General features: G+C 33.9%; 1 protein-coding gene across 2 annotated transcripts in view; it reads left to right on the top strand.

Annotated features, from left to right (window-relative positions):
• Positions 1–3,715: 3,715 nt before the first annotated feature.
• The window catches only part of LOC110031842 (CMP-sialic acid transporter 4-like), a 116,752-nt gene continuing 95,903 nt past the window's right edge, over positions 3,716–24,564 (top strand). Inside the window, exons 1-3 of one of the 2 annotated variants that reach the window (XM_020735257.1) lie at positions 3,716–4,015; positions 6,066–6,277; positions 22,651–22,767. In XM_020735257.1, the coding sequence (XP_020590916.1) occupies positions 6,107–6,277; positions 22,651–22,767 (288 nt within the window). In that variant the 5' untranslated portion in view covers positions 3,716–4,015; positions 6,066–6,106. Of the gene's footprint in view, positions 4,016–6,065; positions 6,278–22,482; positions 22,573–22,650; positions 22,768–24,564 lie in introns of those variants that run through there. The other variant, XM_020735258.1, reaches the window with a different exon arrangement.

The following is a 24,564-nucleotide window of genomic DNA, read 5'->3' as shown; positions in this document are numbered from 1 at the left end:
GTAAAGAATAGGATTGCTCCTATTTGGCACATACAATATTTAATGCATCTCATTCCTTTACATTATCCAATTCATTATATAAGAATAATAGTTTTTAATATCTCAAAATTCTTCAAACCAATTCATCGAAAAAGGGTTATCTTTAGAATTAATATTTGTATTTAGTTATAGTTACTATCTTTACATTTAACCCTTGCATTTATGAGTAGTTGCTAGATAAAATATCATTTTAATCGACATTCCAAACTAAAGACTAATTGTAGTAGATTATAATTTGACTAAGGACCTCTTACCTCGCTTCCCTATGGGATTGATAAACGGGACTCCACTAGAGCCCTGGCTTGAGCGATACACATACTTGCATTTGAAATTGTGAATTTACAAAATCATTATAAATATATAAATGTGAGTTCACAAATTCTTGCATATTAAAAGTCGCATCAAGTTTTTGGCGCCGTTGCCGGGATTTAAATCTTCTAGTAGTGATGTCAAATTCTTGTATTTTTAAGCATATATAAAGTCGCTGTCAGCAAATTATTGAAAAGTAAAACAACTCTGCTATAAAGTAAGGTTCTAAAGTGATCTCCTATGGCTTTAATAACAATGGGGTTCCCCTTCAATAACACGGCAAAACCATGTCAAAAGCATCACAATAATGCTGCAAAATCACGACAATAACACCACCGCAAACACATGCAAATAACACTATGGTTTCCCTCTAATAACACTATAAAAACACACCAATAAGACTGTAATAACACCAGAAAACAACAATAATAACAACGTCGTAAACACACACTAATAACATCCTGATTTTCCTACAAAAAGAATACATAACACACCAATAACACCCTACTAATACTGGATAATAACGATAATAACAATGCCATAAATGCACGCCAATAACATAGTCATTTCCCTAAAATAATAATAAAAAATTAGTCCAATAACACTTCAATAACATCGCAATAACATCATAAAACAATGACAAGAACACTATCGCAAACAAACACCGATAAAACTGTTGTTCCTATTCAATAACAACGCAAAACCACCCCAATAATACTCTAATAACACCAGAAAACACTGTCGCAAAAAACGACATGGCACTACTGTAATAACACCTTAAAACCATGTGAATAACATCATTGTTGTGTTATTGGAGAGTTTTTGTGGCGATGTTATTAGAGCATTTTGCGGTGTTATTAGCATTGTATTGGAGTATCAACATGTTTTTACGCTGTTATTGATGCTGTATTGGAATGTTGACATTTTTTTTACGGTGTTATTGTTGTATTTTTTTGGCAGTGTTATTGACATTGTATTTAGTTATTATTGGAGTGTTATTGGTGATGCGTTTGTGACATTGTTATTCTTTTTTTAATTGCTCTGCTGCCATCCATGAATTTTTTATTAATCAAGTGAATGTCATCATCACAAAATTAAGGCAGAATGAGTTATCGAGATATATCAGTGGATTTATTTTTTTGCTCAGGGTAGTATGATGTTTATATCATTTAAAATTTCTTTTTTTTGTCAAAGCAGATTATGATTTAAATTTTGCACAACTCTGATTTTATAAGCGTGCATCTCTAGTTATTATTTCTGCACTAGAGGCTAGACCTCTCATGTTAGGGTGACCAACAAATGTGAGTTGGAGCTCATCATGAAGCGTTAAACTTTTAAAAAGCGAAACCCTATACAGATTTTTCTCTCATTAGATAATTTTTTCTTTTTAAAAAATTCAGTTCATGTGTGGTTGTAATTATGGATCGTTGTAGGTTTACAATTCTTTTTTTGGATTTGAAAGACAAAGAGTATGTCATGCTCGCTTCTTCAATTGAGGAACAACCCAGCCTAGTTAAAATTCTCTAATACATCACCGATGAAACTCATTCAACATCAAAATTACCAGTTTCATTTGGCATGATCCCTTTACTTTTAGGTGACATCACTCCAGAACCAAGGCGTATAGGCATCAATAAAGGTTTCAAATAAGTTATTAAGTTACTAAGAACTCAAGAGAAAAATCTTTATGAATTTCAAGAATCTGTTAATAGCAGAGCGCTTCATTTACAAAATATAGTTAAAGAGCTCAAGAGAGAAGTTAATAAATTGGAAAATAGAATAATGACACTGAACGAGAATTTAATGAAGAAAGAAACATATTAATCATCCCTTGACACTATAATCTGGAGGGTCAATGCCGGACAACATAGAAGGAAAAGAAAAGTGACTTCCCCTGCATTGCATTTGAGTTGAAGACGAGGAAAATAAAATTTGTAGATGTTCAAACGGATGTTCGAAAATCAATTGACAAAGATACTCCAGCTATTATGGGTGAGAGGTTACTTGTAAATATTGGACTATCATAACAACCAACAATAAAAGATGTTATGGAATCCCAGACGCTTGTTTGTATTATAATCATTGATGATGAGGGAGATCTCTAAGACAATAACACATATATTGTTTATGCAAATAATTATGGACAAATGTATTTTATGAAAAAATAACTCTTGTTATTGTGTACCATAACATTTAAGTTGATATTAGAGATGATTAGTTTTTTGTTATGTAGTCTTATCCGGCTGAGATTGTTGTCAACTTTTTTTGGAAAAAAAAAATACCCCTTGAAATGCGACAGATAATTGACCGGTGCTGTAGGAGATACAATGATAAGTCAGTATATGCTCACATTTCTCTGTTATGCAATACTCTAATTTTTAAATCTAACATAAATTATTTTTTAACACTACATGGATGATATTATGATTAATGCTGGACATTTGGAAGTTTACCGTTTTGGTCTTAATGACATCCTGAAAAATAATTGGTTTGCAAACAAACATGTCGATGTTTTGCACTTGTAATATTAAAAAAAAAAGATAAAATCACCGGCATTGTACAAACCGTTCCTATATGTATCACCACTATATTAGGTAATTATTAAAATTCAACTATATATTGCAAAGTAAAAGTATCATTTATTTATAAAACCTTATTGCCATAAACAACCATAAACTGAATAAAATAAACCTTAATGCCACCTCAATACAATCAAAATAACAATCTAATAAAATCATAAACTATTAAAATACCACTAGAATAATAACATAATACTACTAAAATAAAATCATAATACCAAAAAAAATTCAACATTAACAGTAAATACCAAAAAAAATCACCTCCATAATAACTCTATAATAACACCACAAAATCATCACAAAAAACACAAAAAAAGTAACATAATACTATTGATTCAGAGTACAAAAGAAATCAAATAAACATAAATTAATGTTAACATTTCAAACACAGCTAAACTCACATCTATTTCAAACTTCTCGTTTTTATTTTCAGATCCATCACCTCCATTTCAAACTTCTCGCCATTATTTTTAGATTCCTTCATCAAAATTTCTCGTCCGACGAGAGAGACTGCAAATGATTCTCATCCGGTGACCAATAGTACGAGGGATTTCAAACAAATAAATCCTAGCTACTTAAAATCGCTGTGAAAATCGCTCTGCAAAATCCTACCCAATGACGATAGAAGAAATTGGAAGTCGATTTGGCGTGTAGGATTTTGTTTCGAAGCTATGGGCTGGTAACGGGCTGATCATGCCCCAATATATATATCTTAATTATTTTTATTTTTTTAATAGTTATATTATTTATATGTGATAAAATATTATTGAAGCCTGGAGGCACGGCAATATTTTTCCGATAAAGGGGTGCAGGCGTCTTCTTCTCAACCCCCACGTTCAAAATTTTCTTCCCAAATCAGAATATTCCGATCTGATCCACCGCTAATTCCCGTATTTTCTCGTATTTCGATCTGCATTCTTTCGAGGAGTTTCGAAGGCACGGAGGACCTGTGGGACGGTTTCGAGAGGCCGCCGATTCGATCGCTTCCGTTTGCCTCTAGATCCTCCGCCGGTGTTCCGGCTCGTGAGGGTCGCTCTTGATATTCTGAGGACGCGAGGGGGATCTGCTTCATTCGGCTGTATTTGCTGGTACGTTTCCTCGTGATTTTACTTTCTCGATGCCATTAAAATATCTCGGTTGATATCATCAAGGTGATTGAATTGTTGGGCAATCAAGCAACCTGTGCGAGGTGTGGTTTTTGCGTCGGGATGCAGCGTTTGGTTGAAATGGAAGGAGTGAACTGATTTTGAGCGCCTATTTGCTTAGTATTGGATTCAGTGGTAAATGGTGTTGAAGTAATTTTATCATCCACTGATTAGTTCCTTTATTTAGCATCTAAAAGATAAAACCGCTCTCGAAGGATTTTTAGTTTACAAGTCTTGCTGTTGGTTGTGGGAAATGTCTGCCGCATCTGTTTGGCTTGCGGCTATTTCTGCGCTAGCCTTGGATGCGTAGATAAACACTCTACTGAATGAGCATAGTTTGATAGACAAAACCGAACCCCCTTTTTTTTTTGAAACAACGTCTGCAGTAGGAAATTCATGAATTTATGGTGCAATAATTGAAGTTTAGGTGTGAAATATTTAATATTTGAAGTTTAGGGAGTTATGCATGTAGATCCCGCTATAATAAATGATCATATAACTTACAAATTCAATCTTTAAGTTTTTAACTAGGAAAGGTATGCAATACCTTGTGATTGAAAAAATTATTCCATTGACTTTTCATAACTTGACTAGGAATGTTTGTGATAGTTTATACATATTTGCATGAGTTTCATCTGATAACAGTTAACAAATAGCTACAATATTGGGTCAGGCAAGGATTTCTATCTGCTAAGCAAGTCACTTTCGTTATGTCTTTGATTAAAGCTACTACAAAGATACAAATACTATAATAAGCGGTAAATAAATGATAATTGCAATATACAGTATAATATAGTACTGCCATCAGTCGCTCCTAGCCAAGTTGGCAAAGGATGGAAAGTTTCCATCCAATTGTGACTTGGCATAATTGTGCTTCAGTACTCAGACTTCTCAAAAATTGAGATATAAGTATGATCAACTTCTCGTACAAAAAGAAAAAAAATTAAATTTAATGTAATTCTTGGGATGGATCAAGCATTAACATCATCTCCAATAAGTACAAGGCATGACTTGCAAACTCCACATAAAGAATCAATGTCGGGCTAACTTGAAATGCCATTTTGCATCTCGATCAGTACATACATTTTAGCATGTCTTGCTGCTCGAAATAATGACCATCTTAGAGATGTTGCAACAGTATGATTACACAAAATTATCATTAGCCAGCCTGATGTATGATTTGCTTATAAAGAAAGAAGATGGAACTTTTGATCTTCTTACTTACCTTCGATGTTCGGGTTCCAACTCCGAGCTTGGCCATCTCATTCGCTCTTGGAGGCAAAGGGATTTCGCTAGCGGTTTTACCCTCCAAACTTGCGCGTCTCATTCGCTCCGAGAGGCAAAGGGATTTCGCGGGAGAAGGGATTTTGTGAGCAGGTTTAGCATCCGAGCTAAAAAGGGCTGTGTTCGCTATGGTCACCGAAGGATTTCATAGGAGATGAAGGGATTTCGTAGAAGTGAGAGTAACTGTAGTGCGGTGTACTTCCTTTTTCGGTCGATTTGGGCAAACTTAATTTACATGCAAAAGGAAGCTTACGGTAAATTTTAAGTACCCTAGAAATTCACAATGCATTTCTTTTACAGTATATCAGACTTCAACTTTTTTTTAACTTAAGGTATTTGATTTACAGTACACCACTAAGAAATCGAACCAAACAGCCCCAAATGCAGTGGAGAATGCATTAGCAAAGTAGAGGGTTGCTTTCTAAGCTTTTGAACTTTAGGACCTCTCTATTGTTGACATACTGTTTTTGAAATTTTGAATATCTTAATGTATATCTTGGAATTTAATATATTTAATGACATAGACTTTTATGTGTTAGTTGATGAAGTACAAGTTGGTTTTGAAGATCTTAATGTTTATCTTGTAATTAATACATATAGTGGATTAGAATTTTATGTGTCAGTTCATGAAGCCGAAGTTGATTTTGGATATTTGGAACAATCTTTAACTAACTAACTAACACATTTTCTATTGATTTTGTTTGTCTAGGCTGCAGTATCTGTGGGCTTTTCTTTCTAAGAAGGTTTGGAATGCTAAAAGCCGGGATGCTAGAATGCAGTGTTTGCCACTCCAAGTTGGTGTCTCCAAGCACTAGGACTATTTCAAGGGCATACGATAAGCATAGAAGCAGCGTGTCATCAAAAAACCGTGCTTTGAATGTTCTTTTAGTTTTTGGTGATTGCATTTTGGTCGGTCTACAGGTGAGAAAACAATGTATGCTTGTTTCACTCATGTTTCATCCTCATTGCAAATAAGGTCAGACTTGTCATTCATATGTCATGTTGCAGTTGGGCAATCAAAACCTTAGCTCATGACTTGAGTCTTGTTTCTATGACTGCCAATTACAATGAGGGGTATTAAAAAAAAAGAAAAAGAAAAACTGAGCTTGGCTGGTTGCAATCTTTTATCTACTTAGATTTGTTTTCCTGGTATGGAATATGACACAAGATACTTAAAATCTTTATTCTTGGCCAAATACACTTTACTGGCTTTAGTTTGATTGAGGAATGAATGCATAGCATCAGTTACGAGTTACGTGGAGCAAGTTTGCTGCACTTCTAGGCCGTATACATTCTTCTATGCTATATACATAATCCCTTAGTTGGCTGTGTTAAAATTTTAAAGAAATGTGACTCTGTGTGTCAGAAATTTGGATTATGATCATCTTCACTTGTATGTTGTTCATGGCAGGCCTAATTTATGCAAAAAAATCCATGTTTGGTGTTAATTTTTGGGGCCTTTTCTCTACATAAGTACCTTTTGAAGTAAACACACCTTCATTTTTCAAGTGTTCATGGTTGAAGAGACTAACACTAAAAAAATTGGTGTATGGGCTTGCCAGTTTATAGTTCAATTTGGATGGATTGAGTAATGGCTGCCTCACGGGTACGGGTTGAATCGTTAATATGACTATCCCATTTTCCAACATCACCCACTCACACTTATACTTAATTTATTCCAAATTGTTTGAAAGTACATCAAATATCTTTAAATTTAATACCATCCCTTATTTTATATGGAAATGATAAGTATAATCATGAGTATATGCTCTACAAAAACACTAAGAGCTAATAGGAAGAGCCACTGATACATATTTAAATAAAAATTCAAATGTAAAATAAAAAAAATTGTTTTACCCAAGCTAAGCATTTCTCAATCGTTATTGATGATGCAACATAACATCTATTGAGAATCTTGCTCCAGACCTTCCTCCATTATTTCTAGTATTCAATTATGGTACATAATTGGTAGATCTACAAATACTAGTGTGCAAATGCATTGAGCTTATCTTAATATCAAATGCATTGTCTTATTGTTAGGATAGTCTTTCAGCATTTTGTTAGGCTGAGCAATGCATAACCATCAATAGCTCACTAAAGAAACATCACTAATCACCTTCCTCAAAACATTATTAAATTTGTAATGACACAAAGATTAAAACATAATTCACTTAATAAGGGAGAATGAATCATATCTTTTCTCTCTTGCCACTTTGGCACATACAGGAAAAATGTAAATGGGAAGCTCTATTAGCTGCATTTCATCTAAAGCAGCACTTTACAGTGCTGTTTGGTAGCCGGTTTTATGCAGGATTTACGCAGGATTTAAGCTAAATCCTACCAAATGGCAAAAAAAGCCCCCTAAATCCTGAACTCCTGTAAATCCCAAAATGATGCCGATTCGCGATAAATCTGGGATTTGTTAACTCCTGTGTGAATCAGCGGATTTAGTAAATTCGGCATGAGCAAAGAGGAAGAATGGTGCGAACAGGCTTAGCTTTCTAAATGGTTTCTGGAAGGAGCAGAGTGGACTAATGAGAAATATGGGAGTTTAGGTAGTTTCCATAAGCCATGATCACATCGCTGCCTTCCCAACTAGCTATGATGGTGAGTGTATTGCAAAGTTTCGATCATGAAATCGATGGTTTTGTGCGAAACTGGGAGAGGGAGAGCGGGAGGATGGAGTCTAGGGTTTTGGACAGAGGGGGAAGAGGGAAATTAGGCTGCCGTTTTAATTTATTTTTGTTCAAGTTAATTTTATTAATTTAACATATTAACTTTTAATAATTACTTTATATATGTTAAAATTAATAATAATTAGATAATTTATATGTAATCATGTAATATTGAATTAATGAATAAATATATATTTAAATTTAAATTATTTAATAAAATTTTAAGTAATTTTTAATTTACATAATTAGTAATTAATAATTAATTAATAATTGATTAATATAAAGCTATTATTTAATAATTAATTCGTATGCACAAAATTTATTAATTATTGGTTTATATAATTAATTATTAATTAATTTAAATGATAGTTTTCTATGTACTTTGAGGCTTTGGATATTCATTTGTATTTTTTTATTTAATATTTATCTTTGGATGTTCCCTCTAATGAACCCTGCTAAATCCTTCTAAAATTGTCAAACTGTTTCTTAGGATTTATCATTATTTACCTACTAGAATGCCGAACAGTTTTTAAAATTTAACCACTTCAGGATTTGATAAATCCGAAGTTACAGAATTTACTAAATCCTATTTCAACTAAATTCTACTTGCAACCAAAACGACCCATGTGAATCGGTGGATTTAATAAATCCGGTAGGAGCCAAGAGTAATAATGGCGTGAAAAGGCTTACCTTTCTCAATGGTTTCTGGTAGGAGTGGAGAGGAAGGATAAGAAAGATAGGAGTTTTGGTGGTCTCTATAAGTTGTGATCTCGTCGTTTCCTTCCCAGCTAGCTCTGATGACGACTGTATGGTGAAGGTTTGTTTAAGAAGGCAATGATTTTGGGAGAAACCAACAGGGGAGTGACATAAGCGAGGGTTTTGTGCAGATATGAGATGTTTTGGGCAAAACCGGGAGGGGGAGGATCTCAGAGAAGGTTTCAGACAGACAAATGAATAGAAAGATAGGTTTGTGATTTTAATTTATTTTTATTCAACTTAATTTTATTATTTTAATTGATTAATAATTAATAAATAATTTATATACTATCAAATTAATTATAATTCTATAAATGTATATGTAATTATTTAATATTTAATTAATAAATAAAAATATATTTTGAATTTTAAATTATTTAATAAAGTTCTAAATAATATTTACTTTATATAATTAATAATTGATTAATATTAAATTATTGACTAATAACTAATTAGTTTTAAAAAATAATTTAATTTATAGAACTAATATTAATTAATGTAAATACTTCTTTTAATATATTTTGAGGCTTTAAATGCTCATTATATATATTTTTTATTTTTTATTTATCTTTGTATGTTTAATAAATCATGATAAATCATACTAAATTCTTTTAAAGCCACCAAATAATTTCTCATGATTTATCAATATTTACTTACTAGCATGCGAAACAGTTTTTAGGATTTAACCACATCATGATTTGATAAATCCGGATTTACAGGATTTAATAAATCCTACTTAAACTAAATTCTAGTTGCAACCAAGTAGCCCCTATAGGATTACCATAATTACAACTCATAATATCTCCGAATTTTGGCATCATATTGCTAGAGTTTATGCTTGGCCTCTTAAAGCTTCATGAATGATAAGTAAATTCATGCTTGTTTACATTTTTAAAACATGCCCTAGCCAGTGTTGTTAGAATTGCAACATTTTGCATGATTTAAGTGCATTATGGATCAAAGTGGTAAGGTTGCACATCGCTTTGCAAAGAATGGGTTACACTTTAAATGCATTAAAAATGATGAAGGCACGTTTTATCATCATTTTGCAGAGCGAATAATGCATAAACTCTTTTCATTTATGGTTAAAGAAGACCAATCCAACAATGTGCTGGTTTATCACATTGATTGATTGTCCTATCACTTACTGGTTGGTGATACTTTTTCTTTTTAATGTTAGATGTAAAGTGCTATGGTTTGTTTGATAAAGGCTTATTCAAGGGTATGCTTGATACCAGAGTAACCCAAACCACACATCGAAATACAAATATTATTACTCAAAATAATATGGTTACGTTCAAGACTCAAATCCAACAAAATACAACATAACATGACTCCTCGGCTTGGGCAAGACAAGAAAGCAAGTGGACTGTGGTGAGAGGGCCCACTAAATGGGTGTTGGTGGGGGTGCGGTCAGGGCAGCAAGTTGGGAAAGAGGGGAATGTGAGTGTGGCTGTCATGGATGTAAAGGAGGTGGCAGCATAAGGGGTCACGACTGAGGAGTGGGGGGTGTGGAAGTGGGGTTACGACAGGTTGGAGGCTAAGGTGGAGTTGAGGTTGGGAAGAGGGCCTGATAGGGGAGTTATTGGCTGGACAGGGGAGGTTGGTAGGGTATAATGTCAGATTGGAAGCTGAGGTGGAGTTCCAGTTGGGAAGGGGGTGGGATTGAAAGCTTAATAGGGGAGGCTGATAGGGTCTTACGATAAGCTAGAGGCTAAGCTGGAGTTGCGATTGGGAGAGAGCCCGGTGGTGGAATTATAGCCTGGATATGGGTGGTTGTTGGGAATTACAACAGGTTGGAGACTGATGTGGGGTTGCAGTTGGGAAGATGGCTTGATAGTGGAATTGCTGGCTGAATAGGGGCGGCTGAAAGGAGAGATGCGCTGCAGTAGGTGTAACAGGAGAGGTTGCGGGAGAGGGGTGCAGCAGATGGAGCGACAGGCAACAAAAAAATGAACAAGAAAAGATAAAATCACCTCCTCGGGATGAATTACAGTCGGAGTACTTTCTTGCTGTCGGATACATAACTCTAAATAAACTCACGATAATCTAACTCTAATTCAACAAACATATCTATTTATAATGGATATATAGGTGGGAAAACAGAAAAGTAAAGGGGGGTGGGGACATTCCTGCCCAACGAAAAAATGGAGGGGGTCGGTTCAACCCCTAGCCCCCAGCTGAACCCGGTCGAACCGGTTTAAGACCCCCTACCGTTCGACTTTCGGGGTTTGGGGAGCTTTGATCTCATTCGTCGAAGCTTCTGGCTCCTCATGGCACGACGTCAAGTCCCCTGATAGGTCGATCATGTCAATGTTGTCATTCCACAACATCTTTTGATAAAATAAGTATCCGTCCTCTTTTGGCATACCTTGAGCGGGAGCTGCATATAGAGGTGAGTTCCCACAATGTAACTCTCGACCTTTGAAGTTTGAAACGTTCTCCTTGCACTCCTCGTGCCTCGTGGATTATATTTGATGAACAAGCGTGTGAAAAGAGATTAATTCAGGGATGAAACCTGCGGCTCTGAAGTTTGAAACGTTCTCCATGCACTTCTCGTGCCTCGTGGATTATATTTGATGAACAAGTGTGTGAAAAGAGATTAATTCAGGGATGAAACCTGCGACAAACTTTGCCACTCTCACTATTGACCACTCAGAAGAGACATCTTTTGTGACAAGACTTATATCTCATTGAAGAATTTTTCTCCTTCGAGCTCTTGGGCAAATTTCAAAGCTGAGGTTCATCCCTCATGTTTGAACATCTATTGATAGGTACTTCGCTGAGTTGAATCTAACATATGAAGTACACCTCGTAGTATTCCAAGCATGACATAAAATTACTATTCTTCAGACAAGCTGGACCTCCCTCCGTAGGGGCAACTCAGGAGGAGGTTTATAAGTCTGAAATATTTGTATTTTTCTTATCTGTGGTGACCCTGTATTTGATGTCAGCTCCTCAAACTCATCACCCTTGTAGACATCCAAGGTCGGTCCTGCTGATGTTCCTCTCAAAGTCTGCAAAATGTTACCTCGAGACATCATAATCTCTTACACTGTTGGACTTCCCATTACCTCAGAGGCACTACCTTCTGGAAACGTGATCGTTACCTCAACTGGAATCTCTATTTCGGGATCAACAGGAATTGTTAGCATCTCTTCCTCTTCGGTTGAAAGTGGAGAATCTCTCTGACACCTTCATCTTCTCCTAGACCAACTGTGTCAGTGCTCAATTTTTCAACAACACCCTGCGCATTGAAACAAGTCTCTCTCCTGGTGGTGCACTTTGATTCAACATGCTCAAATCTATAACACTTGTTGCACTTCATGGCCGCGACAGATTAGGAATGCAAATTTGTTTCACCAGTTCTCCATTTTGAATCAGCTCTTTCTCTGACGGGGTCATCTTGGGTGTGCTCCTTTGTGTATAAGGATTGTAAGATCCTTAGGTTGAAATCTATCTGTAAGATGTGGGGGTCGCTTGATACTGTGCTCTCTCTACTTCTGAAGCTAGAGTCTTTCCCTCTGCTTGTAGCAAACTGGTAGGAACTGGTTCCGTATCTCCCGCTTCATCATCAAATTCTCTTGTTCTGTCATTCGGCGCTCCCGATTAGGGTCAAGAGTAACCTCCCATTGGATTTCATCCTCAATGTTTGCAAGCCTCTGTTGAAGTTGGCGGATCTCATGTTGTATCTCCTCCCGGGTAGCTCAGACATGTATCTCCTCAATGGCATGATTAGGGCTTATGGTTGGAAGATGAAAGAGGGTAAAAAAAATTAGTTTAAGTTTGCTGATTTTGAAAATCAGTAAGGGGGAATTAGGGTCAAAGCCATGTGGTAGTGGAAGTGGTATTTATCGGTCGGAAAGAAAAGTTTTCGCTTATGACAGATGCTAGGAAACCCTAGGATATGACTAGTTAGGCTAACTATAATACCAAATGATACCTGGGTAACCCAAACCACATATCGAGATGCAAATATTATTACTCAAAATAATGTGGTTACATTTAAAACGACTCCCTGGCTAGGGCAAGGCTAGACGACAAGTGGGCAACGGTGAAAGGGCCCACTGAATGGGTATTGGTGGGGGTGCGGTCAGGGCAGCAAGAAGAGAAAGAGGGTACTGCGAGTGAGGCTGTCACAGGTGTAAGGGAGGTGGCGACAGAAGAAGTCACGACTGAGAAGTTGGGTTACATCAGGTTGGGAAGTGGGTTTGGCAGGGGAGTTATAGTATAGCCAGGGGAAGTATAACGTCAGATTGGAAGCTGAGGTGGAGTTCCGGTTGGGAAGTGGGCTTGGTAATGGGATTGCAGGTTGGACATGGGAGGTTGATAGGGTCTTACGGCAAGATGGAGGCTAAGGTGGAGTTGCGATTAGGAAGAGAGCCTGGTAGTGGAATTACAGCCTGAATAAGGGAGGCTGATAGAGAATTGCAGCGGATTGGATATTGAGGTGGGGTTGCAGTTGGGAAGAGGGCCTGCTAGTGGAATTGCTGGATGAATAAGGGAGGCTTATTGGAGAGAGGTGCTGCAGTAGGTGTAACGGGAGAGGGCTGCAGCAGATGGAACGACAGGGAGAGGGGGTGGTAAGCATCAAAACAGGAACACGAAAAGATACAATCACGACCTTGGGACTAGTTACAGCTGGAACACCTTCTTGCCATCAAATACCACCTTAGAAAGGGAGAGGAGGATGCCAGTGGTTGTCCAAATAGAGCCTGAAATAAACTCACAATAATCTAACCCTAATTCAGCGAACACCCCTATTTATAATAGACATATAGACAGAAAAATAGAAAAGAAAAAGAGGGGGTGGGGGTGGGGTAGGGGGTGGAATTCCCGCCTAATGAAAAGTGGGAGGAGGGGGTCAGTTCAACCCTTACCCCCTGCTAAACCGGGTTGAACCAGTTCAACCCCCCTCGTCCCCTCGTTAATGCCAATATTTGGCTCATATGCGTGCATAGTTATTCCATTTTCGTTTATTCAATATTTTTTTAGAAATGTTATCTTATTTGTATGAGTTTTGTTCTTTCATACTACTTTTGTTCTTTGGCACGCGCCAAGATGAGTAAAATATCATATTTAACTATTATAGCACTAATAAAACTTGCGTATGTACCTGATTCGTTTTGTATTTTCCAAAACTAATTAGCTTCTCAGAATGTAGAAGATCATACAATGTCTGCAGTCTCCATAAGGAATAGTGGTATTCATTGTTGCTTCTTGACAATAAAAAATATCGCACCATTATTCTGCAATAAAATATATTTAGTGATAGATTACGATTTTCTACATCCTGGGCCAAATTACATCACTGTATATCGTGTAAAAGTGTTTAATTTCCCAAGTAATATAGAACTTATTTCATAGTATTTTGAGGAACCCGTAAATCTCTTACCTTCACCCAATGTTCAACATTTGTACCAAGTTGGTTAAGACTCATTATCCTTGTAGTACTGTTGTTTGGCTCTGTGCATCATATTCGAACTTATTGCATATGGAGCTTTGGAAATGTTATAATTTTCTCCTAGTCTTCAAATGCGTATCTTATACTCATCTTAGTTTATATGTATCTGTTGGAGTTTCTGTAGATTTGAAATTCAAAATATTGAATCTCTTCATTATTTTCCTAACATAATTTTCTTTAGATTGAGACTACAATCTCTTGAATATATTGTTGATTGCCTTCATTCAAGAGGCTCGAGCTTCACTTATATTTTCTTAGCTTAGCAATTATGAACAACCACTTTTTGTAATAATTATGTTGATGTGTACTTTTTCTCATTGAATGTAATCAATAGAGAGTGATAGAATAAAAAAGCTGGCATTGATCTGGAGTATATGTATCACAAGTAGTTGATACTGACGGGTCATATGTGTAAGAATACACTACCGTACAAGCAACAAAGAGCAAGTAAAAATAGCATCTCATAGAGATTTATTTCACAACTTACAAAGATTTTGCTGATCTTTAATTTATTTGAACATTCATAATGGGACGCCAATTGACAAAAAATAATTATATTGAAAATATATTTAGTCATGGTTTGTCGATTAGATTCTAGATGTTTAGGGATTGAACTCTTAGTTCGACACTGTTGGTTATATCAATCTGTGAGTCATTGGTCTATAAGAATTTCATTGCAATCATATCTTACAGTGTATTCTATCATTCATTCTTACAAAAACATATGATTGCCAAAATGTTAATAAAACCACTTTTATCTTCAAAGTAAATTCAAGATTAGTTGGTTTCGTTGAATTCACTCAAGGATCCTAAATATTACATGGGCTCACATAGATTTCTTTGTTTTATGATCGATTGTGGTATCTTAATCGTGATGGATATACTGTTCATTTTTTATTTCAAACAAATTTCCTAAATTTGTATTTGATGGCTAATCAATTAAAAGTAATGAAGTATGTTGAAAAAATACAACAATAATAAAGCAGAAAAATAAAAAAAAATCTTGCAATCAAAATGACTAACAATGCACAAAATATTATGCCTAATCTTTAAAATAAGGATTTAATTACTACTACAACAACAACATACCTTTGTCCTACTATTTGGTGTCAACTACACGAATGCTTTTTCTCCACTGTGTCCTATTGAGTGTTATATTTTTATTTAATTCTAATAAATTAAGGCCATTTTTTATACAATCTACCTTAATCTTGATCTACTTCTACCTTTCTTAGCACGAGTTAAATTTTAAACATCTAGTATCTTAACAGGGTCATCAGTTGGTCGACATTTAATATAACCAAACCATCTAAGGCGACTCTTTGTAATCTTTTCTACCACTAGAGCTACTCCAACTCTTTCATGGTTATTCGTTTTGCTCTATATAGCATTGTAGGTCTCACCACCATCTCATAAAAATTTCATTTAAGTCTAAACGATACTTTTCTATCTCATAATAGGCCCGATACATTCCTCCACTTCAACCATCAAACTTGAATTCTGCTAATAACATTCACATTCATATCACCATCTCTTCGAACAATAGATTCGAGATATCTAAAACTTTCACTCCTTTTAATAATGTGATCTTCCATCGTTATAATCTTGCCACTTGATCTACTATTACTAAAATTACATTTTATATATTCAGTTTTATATCAACTCAAACGAAAGCCTTTAGACTCTAAAGTTGGCCTCCGTATTTCAAGTATTATCTAAACTCTCTCGTCTTATTCGCAAAAAGGATATCATCAACGGAAAACATACACCAAGGTACATACTCCTATAAATGTCCTAATATTAACATCTTAACTAAAGCAAAAAATATATGGGCTTAAAGTCGGTCCTTGATTTAATCCAACTGAAATACGAAAGTACTTGATCAATACTTGTGTTCGAACACCGATAACAACTCTAGTATACATATCTTTAATGACTTGAATATAAACAATATCAACATCTTTCTTTTCTAGAACTCTCTGAAGTACTTTACCTAGAATCTTATCATAATTTTTTTCTAAATCAACAAAAATCATATATAGATCCTTCGTACTCTCTTTGTACTACTCCATAAAAAATCTCAATAAATGTACAACATTCATAGTAGACTTGCCTGACTTGACTCCAAACTGATTTTGAGAAATTTTTTTATCTTGCCGTAATCTATGTTCGATTATTCTCTCCCATAGCTTTAATGTATGACACATTTACTTAATTCATCTGTAATTTATACTCTCTAGTGCATCCCTTTTATTTTTAAAAATATGAACTGATAGCTCTTTCTTCACTTATCAGATATTTTTTTAATTTTCAAAATAATATTAAAAAGTTTAATAAGTAAAGAAATTCCGAGTTCTCCTAAATATTTTTACATTTCTATTAGATTGTTATCATGTTATACTTTTTTTTGTACTTTATTTCCCTTAAAGCCTCTTCAACTTCTATTTTACTAATGCGACGGTGAAAATAAAAAAAAAAAACTTGCTATTCTTTATGATATTATGATCACTAAAGTCAATCATATTTTTATAAGTTTTATTGAAAAATTTATAAAAAAATATCTCACCTACTTATGTTAAAGATCATTATTTAAGATTTTTTTTTTTTTGATTTTTATCCTTAATACATTTCACTTGAACTAATCTTTTTTTATTTTCTTTTTGCTTGACGAGTTTATACATATCTTGCACTTTTATTAGTATCTAATTTATTATAAAGATCATTAAAAAAAATTATTTTCTTAAACTTTTTATAGGTCACCTTATATTTTTTTTTTCAAAATTTCAAAATTTTATATCTATCCCAATTGTTGTAACACAATTTTATTTTTCTTTATCTTTTCTTGCACCTTATTGTCCCACTACCAATTTTTTTCTCATAAGAGTTTACTTTTGATTTTCCTAACATATATCTTGCAACATTTTTAGTAGTATTTGTTATTTTAATCCATATAATATTAACATTTTCATGAACATAAATAAATTTATTTGAGTCATGTAAGTGCAGTCATCTAATTCTATAATAACAATTCGTTGTATTTTTTATCTTCAGATCATTTATCTTAAAATTCAAAACTAATAATCGATGTTGAGAACTTAAATTTTTACTTACAATAATCTTACAATCTTTATGATCTTAACAGTTTATTTTTTTCAAAAAAATAATCAATTTCTGTTTTGTTAGATCTATTTTTGTAAGTGATAATATGCTATTTTTTTTAAAATATAGAAATTGTAATAACAAAATCATAAGCTAACTAAAATTTAATATAGCTGTTCCTTCTTCATTAGACATTCTAAAATCATAGCCACCATAAACGCTTCTAAAATTTTCTATCATTTTATCAACATGCTTAAAATTATTTATTTAAGTGGTATCCTTTGTATTAACTTTTCTAGATCATTTGAAATTTTTTTTGTTGTTCACATATCCAGACCTAATTGGGAGTATAAATACTTATAACATTAAAAATCTAAGTATCAACAATGATATTTAGAGCTATAATTCTATCTCCAATTCTATTAGTTTTTACATTATTATCTTTTAAATTCTTATTTATAATTACACCCACATCATTTCTAGTACGACTCATACTTGAATATCAAAGTTTAAAACCTAATATATTAATCTCCTTAGCCTTTTTTCAAAGTCATCTACTTTCTTGAATGCATAAGATCTTTATATTTTTATTAATCATAATATCTATTATTTTTAGTAATTTTCCTATGAGAGTAACTCTTTTTGAAGTTTTTATCATAATATTAATTTTATATACTAACTTTGTGTCCTATCCGTCCATGATGTAGGAATTCTTGCTTATTTAAATTGCACCCGAGTGCGTTGAAGTGCCTCTTGTATGTTTTTTACTTTATTTAGACAATACATCACGTCACTTTCAGGAGACGGCATAGCATTTACACAATGATTTAAAAGATTTATGTTATAGTGGCATAGCATTTACACAATGATTTAAAAGATTTATGTTATAGTTTTTGGACAAATTATTTGTGCTGTCTATTGACTACCTAACATAAACTCTACTTTTTGCATATGAAATTTGGAACCTGACAATGATAGTGTTGTCTATGCTCTTAAACAAAACCATAGCACCATAAATTTAATTAATGCTAGAATAAAAAGCAAACACAAAGTGAATGCTTTTAAACAAAAACATTCAGGTAGAAAATGAGCTCTTGAATCGCTGCAACTCACTGTTGTGTATGCTCCTTTGTCGTAAGCACCTCTACCCAAAAGATGCGAAATGTCCTTCAAAAATTGTAATTAAGCTCTTTTATACTTTATAGGAAACTTCGCTCAAGATAATTTTTTTTTTTCATTTGTTAGACACCTCAACGTTTAGTTAGCACCCAGTTGGGTGTGTTAGCACCTATTGCTTCAATCTGCGTGAGTTGGAACTTTGAAATATTGCGAAATTGGAGCCTAATTGGTGCTTCCAATGCTTACATAAACTATTTCTTATGTAGTTTATAGATTTTAAGTATTGGAAAGATTATATTGACTTTTTATTTACATACTCTTATGTACTATTCATTATCACGCTTATCTACACTACTATAAGGAATAACTCATAGAAGGTTAACATATAGAGTGTCAAAATTTTTTAAATACCTCAAGTCTATTCATGCATCTCTTGATGCTTAAAATCTCTTACACAAATCTCAACTAAGAGGTGAAGTCATAGTCTTTTAAAATGTAGTTTGACGGAGAGCTTTTGGGGAGGGGAACATTGGTTTTGTGAAGGTTGCAGGGGCTAGTCATTGGTCTTTGGGTTTGGTAGAGATGTATGAGATGAAGTAGATAAGGAGGTAGAAGTAGGAATGTTGGTCTACAAGCAAAGATGAATAATTTGTTTAACCAAGGACCAAGATACTGGCCACCAAATTCCCTCCTGAAGGGAATAACTTATCCTTTTTTTTCAATCATTTAAGCTTAATATTATTCATTCCATTTAACAATGCTCCGTCTCCTCTCTTTTTTCACAACCCACATTGTCGTCGCTCCTTCTGTCTTGCATGAATAGGGGTTTGAAACCCTCTAATGCTCGTCTTCACACGCAACACCAACCATGCCTCTCAGGCTGTTACACATAGAAGAATGAATGCTTTTCTCCGTTTATCAGTGTAACCCATACACCACTCCAGGCAGAGCCATTATCATTCATTTCCCTCATTCACGCAGTGCTTGCAAGATCTGGTTCACCTCTTCCTCCCTATGCCTCATGCTCTCTTGTTTGCCTCCATGCTCTCTTGTTTGCCTCCATGCTCTATAGTGAAACACTTGCACCGCACAATGTTGTAGCCACACGAAATCCCCCTTATTTGCACACAATTCGTTTCTCGCTCGACCCGAATTGATCCCTTCACTCTTTCACAAAATCCACACTCAAATCTTATCCTGTTCTCCCTTTTGTTGCACATCTCACTCCTTAGATTCTATATGTTTGTGAGATCCCCAACATGATTTTCCCTATTGCTTTTTGTTGCACAAACCCAACCCACCTCTCTCTCTCTCTCTCACACACACACACACACACACACACACACACTCATTTTCTCTAACTAGGATAAACTAAAAGAAAAAAAAAATTGAAAAGTAAAGAAGAGAAACGAAAAAAAGGGAAGAAAATTATTCTTATAATTCATCTTTTTATTTTACCAATTTTGTCTTTTCGTTGTGATCGTATCGTCGACTTGTTCTCAAAGCTATAAAATAAATGTAGGAAAAGTTTAAGTACCTGTTCAGGTTGTTTCAACCCTGCGGGACAATTCGTAATCACATTTGCTTTTGCAGGTTAATTGAAGACTCATGCGCGTTTTATATAAGGGTGGTTTAATTTTATACAACCACGCACTTTATAGACGAGTATGTGAATTTTCACACAAGTTCATTGAACCTCCATGCGTACTCTATGAGCGGGCTGTTAGAAGACTTCTTGTAGTAGCAGTGTTACTTGACGTTGATCATGCATGCTCTGAGCCAATAGGCTGACCCAACACTTTCCTCAATGCTCTCTAAGTGGGGGAGACATTGGGAATTTGTCAAAATTTATGGTGATATGGGACTTGCAAAAAATGATCTAAATTTGAATTATTTGGATTATTTGGAAATTACTTTAAAATAACAAAATTAAAAAAGGGGAAGTATATATTACAAACTAAATGACAAAATTATCACTTTAATCATTATTCGTCATTTTAATTGAATAAATTTAAATATAACTACGGCTTGTGTAACATTTATAGAAATTTAACAATCAATTAAGTAGGGTGAGTTAATATGTAATTGATTTTATAAATAGTAATAATTTTGGATTATAATCATATTTGGGGATATGATTAAGTAAAAAAAAATATTATTTAAAAGTAAATGAACGTTATTATGCGGTATATTTGAAATCTATAAAGAAGAATTAAACATGAGCATAAAAATATCCCTTTTAAATGCTAAAAGAAGAGGACTTACTACTCTTATTCGCCAACAAATTGGCTAAATGTTTAAATTTGAATGGTATGAGAATACTGTGCGGGCTAACATGAAGTTTCACTCAAATTACTCTTATTTTGAAAAGTAATCAAATAGATCATATTATATATAGAACAAAGTCACAGGTCTAAATTACCTAGTCTAATTCTTCTCATAAGAATTGGATTCAACAAGATTCGTATTTGAAAGATATTAAAGGAGTAAATTTCAAATAATTTCAAATAAGTGTTTTCAATTGTCCAAATCCTTGATGAGACTGTGTTGACATAAGATTTCAACGAAAGGATATACTTTTAAAATTAAGTTTCAAAAGCTTGATTGAATAAATATTGTTGATAAAGTTCATATACAAACATGTGTCAATCTTAAATGCAATTCTTTACAATTAATAGGTATGACTGATAGAGTTCAAATCAAGCAAAAAAGTTTCGTTGATGGCCATGTTGACTGAAGATCTCAGTCGGAGAGGTCAACTTTTAAATCAATTTTTAATCAAGTTCTCAAAATTACAAATAAAAAATTTTAACTTAAAATCAATCACCTAAAAGCTTAATGCAAACTTCATTTACTCTTTGTATTAATTTATCGAAGATGATAAATTTTTTATTAACTTCAGCCTAACAAGAATATATGCTATATTGAGTGTATAATTATATTCACACTCAAAGCATTCTCATGACACTAAGGACGTGGCACGAGTTCTCTCTTCACGTGATTTGACTAAATGGTTCCACAAAAAAATAGTAGTTACGATCATAACCTTCAGATTGGGTTGTTTGCTGCTAAATGAAATAATTAAGTTAGAGTAGCGGTAGCAGCTCGCATGTTTCCAACGGTTTTCTGTTCTTTTGAGTTGTGAACTATAAGCATATATTTAATTAACATAAAGCTTTCTGTTTGTCAATGTCAACTTAGATTCGTCCATATAGATGAACATCTATCCCAGATCTATAAGGGTTCCTTGGACAATCCATGGCTGCAGACATTGGGTCAATTACCTCCTCTAACTAAGTAGATCAAGGGCTACGATGACCCAATCGATGGAATTATGAGATCTTGATCGGGTTCTTCTTCATTTCCCCCATCATCCATTTTAAGCTCATAGTGGTATAATTTAAAACTTAAGTCTACTATCATTGTATGCTGAATATGCAGTGTTTAATGACTAGCCTTACTAGAAAGTGCTCTCCTGTTAATGGGAGAGGTAATTTACTGTAGGCATTTGCGCCTATGGAAAACCTTGAACACCATAATTTAAAAGTTCACATAAAATGAGGGTGAAATCTTCGGGTTGTGTTTTATTACATTGTAGGATAATTCAATTTGTGGTGTGTCAGCACATTCGAAGACCATCTCATCATGGGTGTTGCTAGCGCCAGTTGTATTGTCTGCCTTCAACAGGATGTTACCAAATAAAGTGTTTTTCTAGAAGGTTTTATTTCAGTAATGCATCTTATCATATTATTAAGTTCATTGGATTTACTACTTTGTGCAGTGTTCATTTACCTTGTATAATCAATTCTTGTTGACCACATGAGACATATTCAGAACAATTTTTTGGTAATTTTTTATTATTTGACAAAAATAGTTTTTAAGAAAATTTGTTTATGATACAGTTGTTTTGTATGTCTTGCTAGAAACTCATGCATAATGCATTTTCCAACAACCAATGCTTTTTTGGCACTTCTGGTTTGCATGTAATCTAACTCAAGTTGAAGTTTGTTTAGATGTTTTTGTTGAGCTCGAACTCCCTTATAAAGCTATTGCTTGTTTCTGGAGAATGAATATATTGATAGATATGCCTCTTCCTTGCGAAAGTACGTAGTTTATTTCCTGTAAATTTAAACTTTAAATTTAACATGACTAAGTTGCCGCCTTTCCAAACATTTTTGCAGCCCATCTTGGTCTACATGTCTAAGGTTGATGGAAGCTTTAAATTTAGTCCCATCAGTGTGAACTTCTTAACGGAAGTTACAAAAGTTCTCTTTGCCATCATTATGCTATTACTGCAGGTTATTGTTGTTATTATTCTCTTCTTCTAGAACTGTATTCTTTAATTTCGTGCAACTTAAATTATGGTACTTTTAACTTGTAGATATTTTTAATGTTGTAAGCTTCAGCTCTTTTAACTTTTGCAATGCATAATAACAACTTTATTTGCAATGATTGGGGTGGGGGTTAGCTTTATGTATTGAAAATAATAATTTCTTAGATAATCATAAATCAGAAAGACTGGAGTTAATATACAATATAATAAGTTTTGCATGACCGCTATATATGCAGGATAATTGTCATTGAAAAAGTCAATATCGGCAAATGAATGGTTTTTTTCTTGCATCCATCATTCTTGTCTCCTAAATGTATTCTATTAATGATCTCAAATGAGCTTCATATTTCCCGATCCATCTCATGCAAACATCTATTTTAGAAAATGAAATGAATTTGGGCACCGACTGTATGTTATATCTATATAGATAGAAGAGGAATGTAGAAGATGAATATTTTGATTGCAACTTCTTCAATGAAATAAGTTTGTACCTCTCTGCGGGAATATACATAGGATTGTCGTCCGAAAAATTAGCCAGTAATTTTATGATTTTCTACCAGAAATCATGATTAGCGGCTGAAAAAGTTCCACCGCAAAACCTTCTTTGCAAACGATTTTTCACCTGAAAAATGTCCGACACTAATTTTTACTTCTAATTTCTCAGCCATAAAACATTTTCTGGCCAAATTGATCAACTGCAAAATTAACATCAAATTTTATGGTTGAAATGTTTAGTCGGTTTATTGCGTCTATTTTGCGGCAAAAGATGTCAGTCTTTTCATTACACGATAACGATTGATTTGCGGTCAAATCTTTTTGCCGCCGCAAATTTGTAAAAAAAATAAAAAATCAGTCAAAATTTTCACTCTTGCATCATAATACAATCCAGAGATCATAAAGAGACCATAATAATCAACACATGCATCAAAGATATCTCACAACTGAATGAACGAATGTATACGATGATAAAAATCACAAGAAATATGTCAAATAACCCAACATGAAAGAAATGTTTGTGAAATACATATAATATAACATCCAAACATGAAAGAAAAACTTATACACGAAAGTTATACCAGTCATCCTCTTTCTCATCCTTCTGACTAAGAGGTTGTTTGCCACGACGATGTATTTTGTGCTACAACTGCCTCTCGGCACTGTTATCCATGACATGTAACTCAAAGTTGAAGCTATTTTGTAACTTCGCAGTGAGTGCAAAGCAATGTCTGACAACTTCATCTTTAACCACTGATGACGAACTTTGACTCTGACCTAAACTAGAGTGCTTAGCCTCGTACACAAAACAATCAGTGCCCGAGAACTCATTAGTAAGTCCATTTATTCTTGGATACAATCTTTTGTAATATGATCGTAAATTTTGAATAATCATTAGCGACGTATATATAGATTTAAAGATGAAGCATTTCATTCATCAGCTAAGTCCTCCTTTTCATACATAGTTATGTATTGAAATGATTCAAAATGACATATTAGATAACACCTAAACTATTTTCTATATAACAAATATTCGTAACACCTAAACTATTTTATATAACATCAAATATACAACCTTTTTAAAAACAAAAGGAGGCATTTACATACATACCACACAATTCTTATATATTTATTTATATCACACACACACAAACACAAATATATATATATATATATATATATATAAAGGAAACTGATATTTGGCAGAGTCTCAAATATCGATTTCCCTGTGTCTAAAGTTTCAGAGCCCCCGCGTCATTGTATGATC

This window comes from Phalaenopsis equestris, unplaced genomic scaffold (genome assembly GCF_001263595.1).
Source record: "Phalaenopsis equestris unplaced genomic scaffold, ASM126359v1 Scaffold000851, whole genome shotgun sequence".
Classification (NCBI taxonomy): Eukaryota; Viridiplantae; Streptophyta; class Magnoliopsida; order Asparagales; family Orchidaceae; genus Phalaenopsis; species Phalaenopsis equestris.
This window is presented reverse-complemented; position numbering and strand designations above follow the sequence as displayed.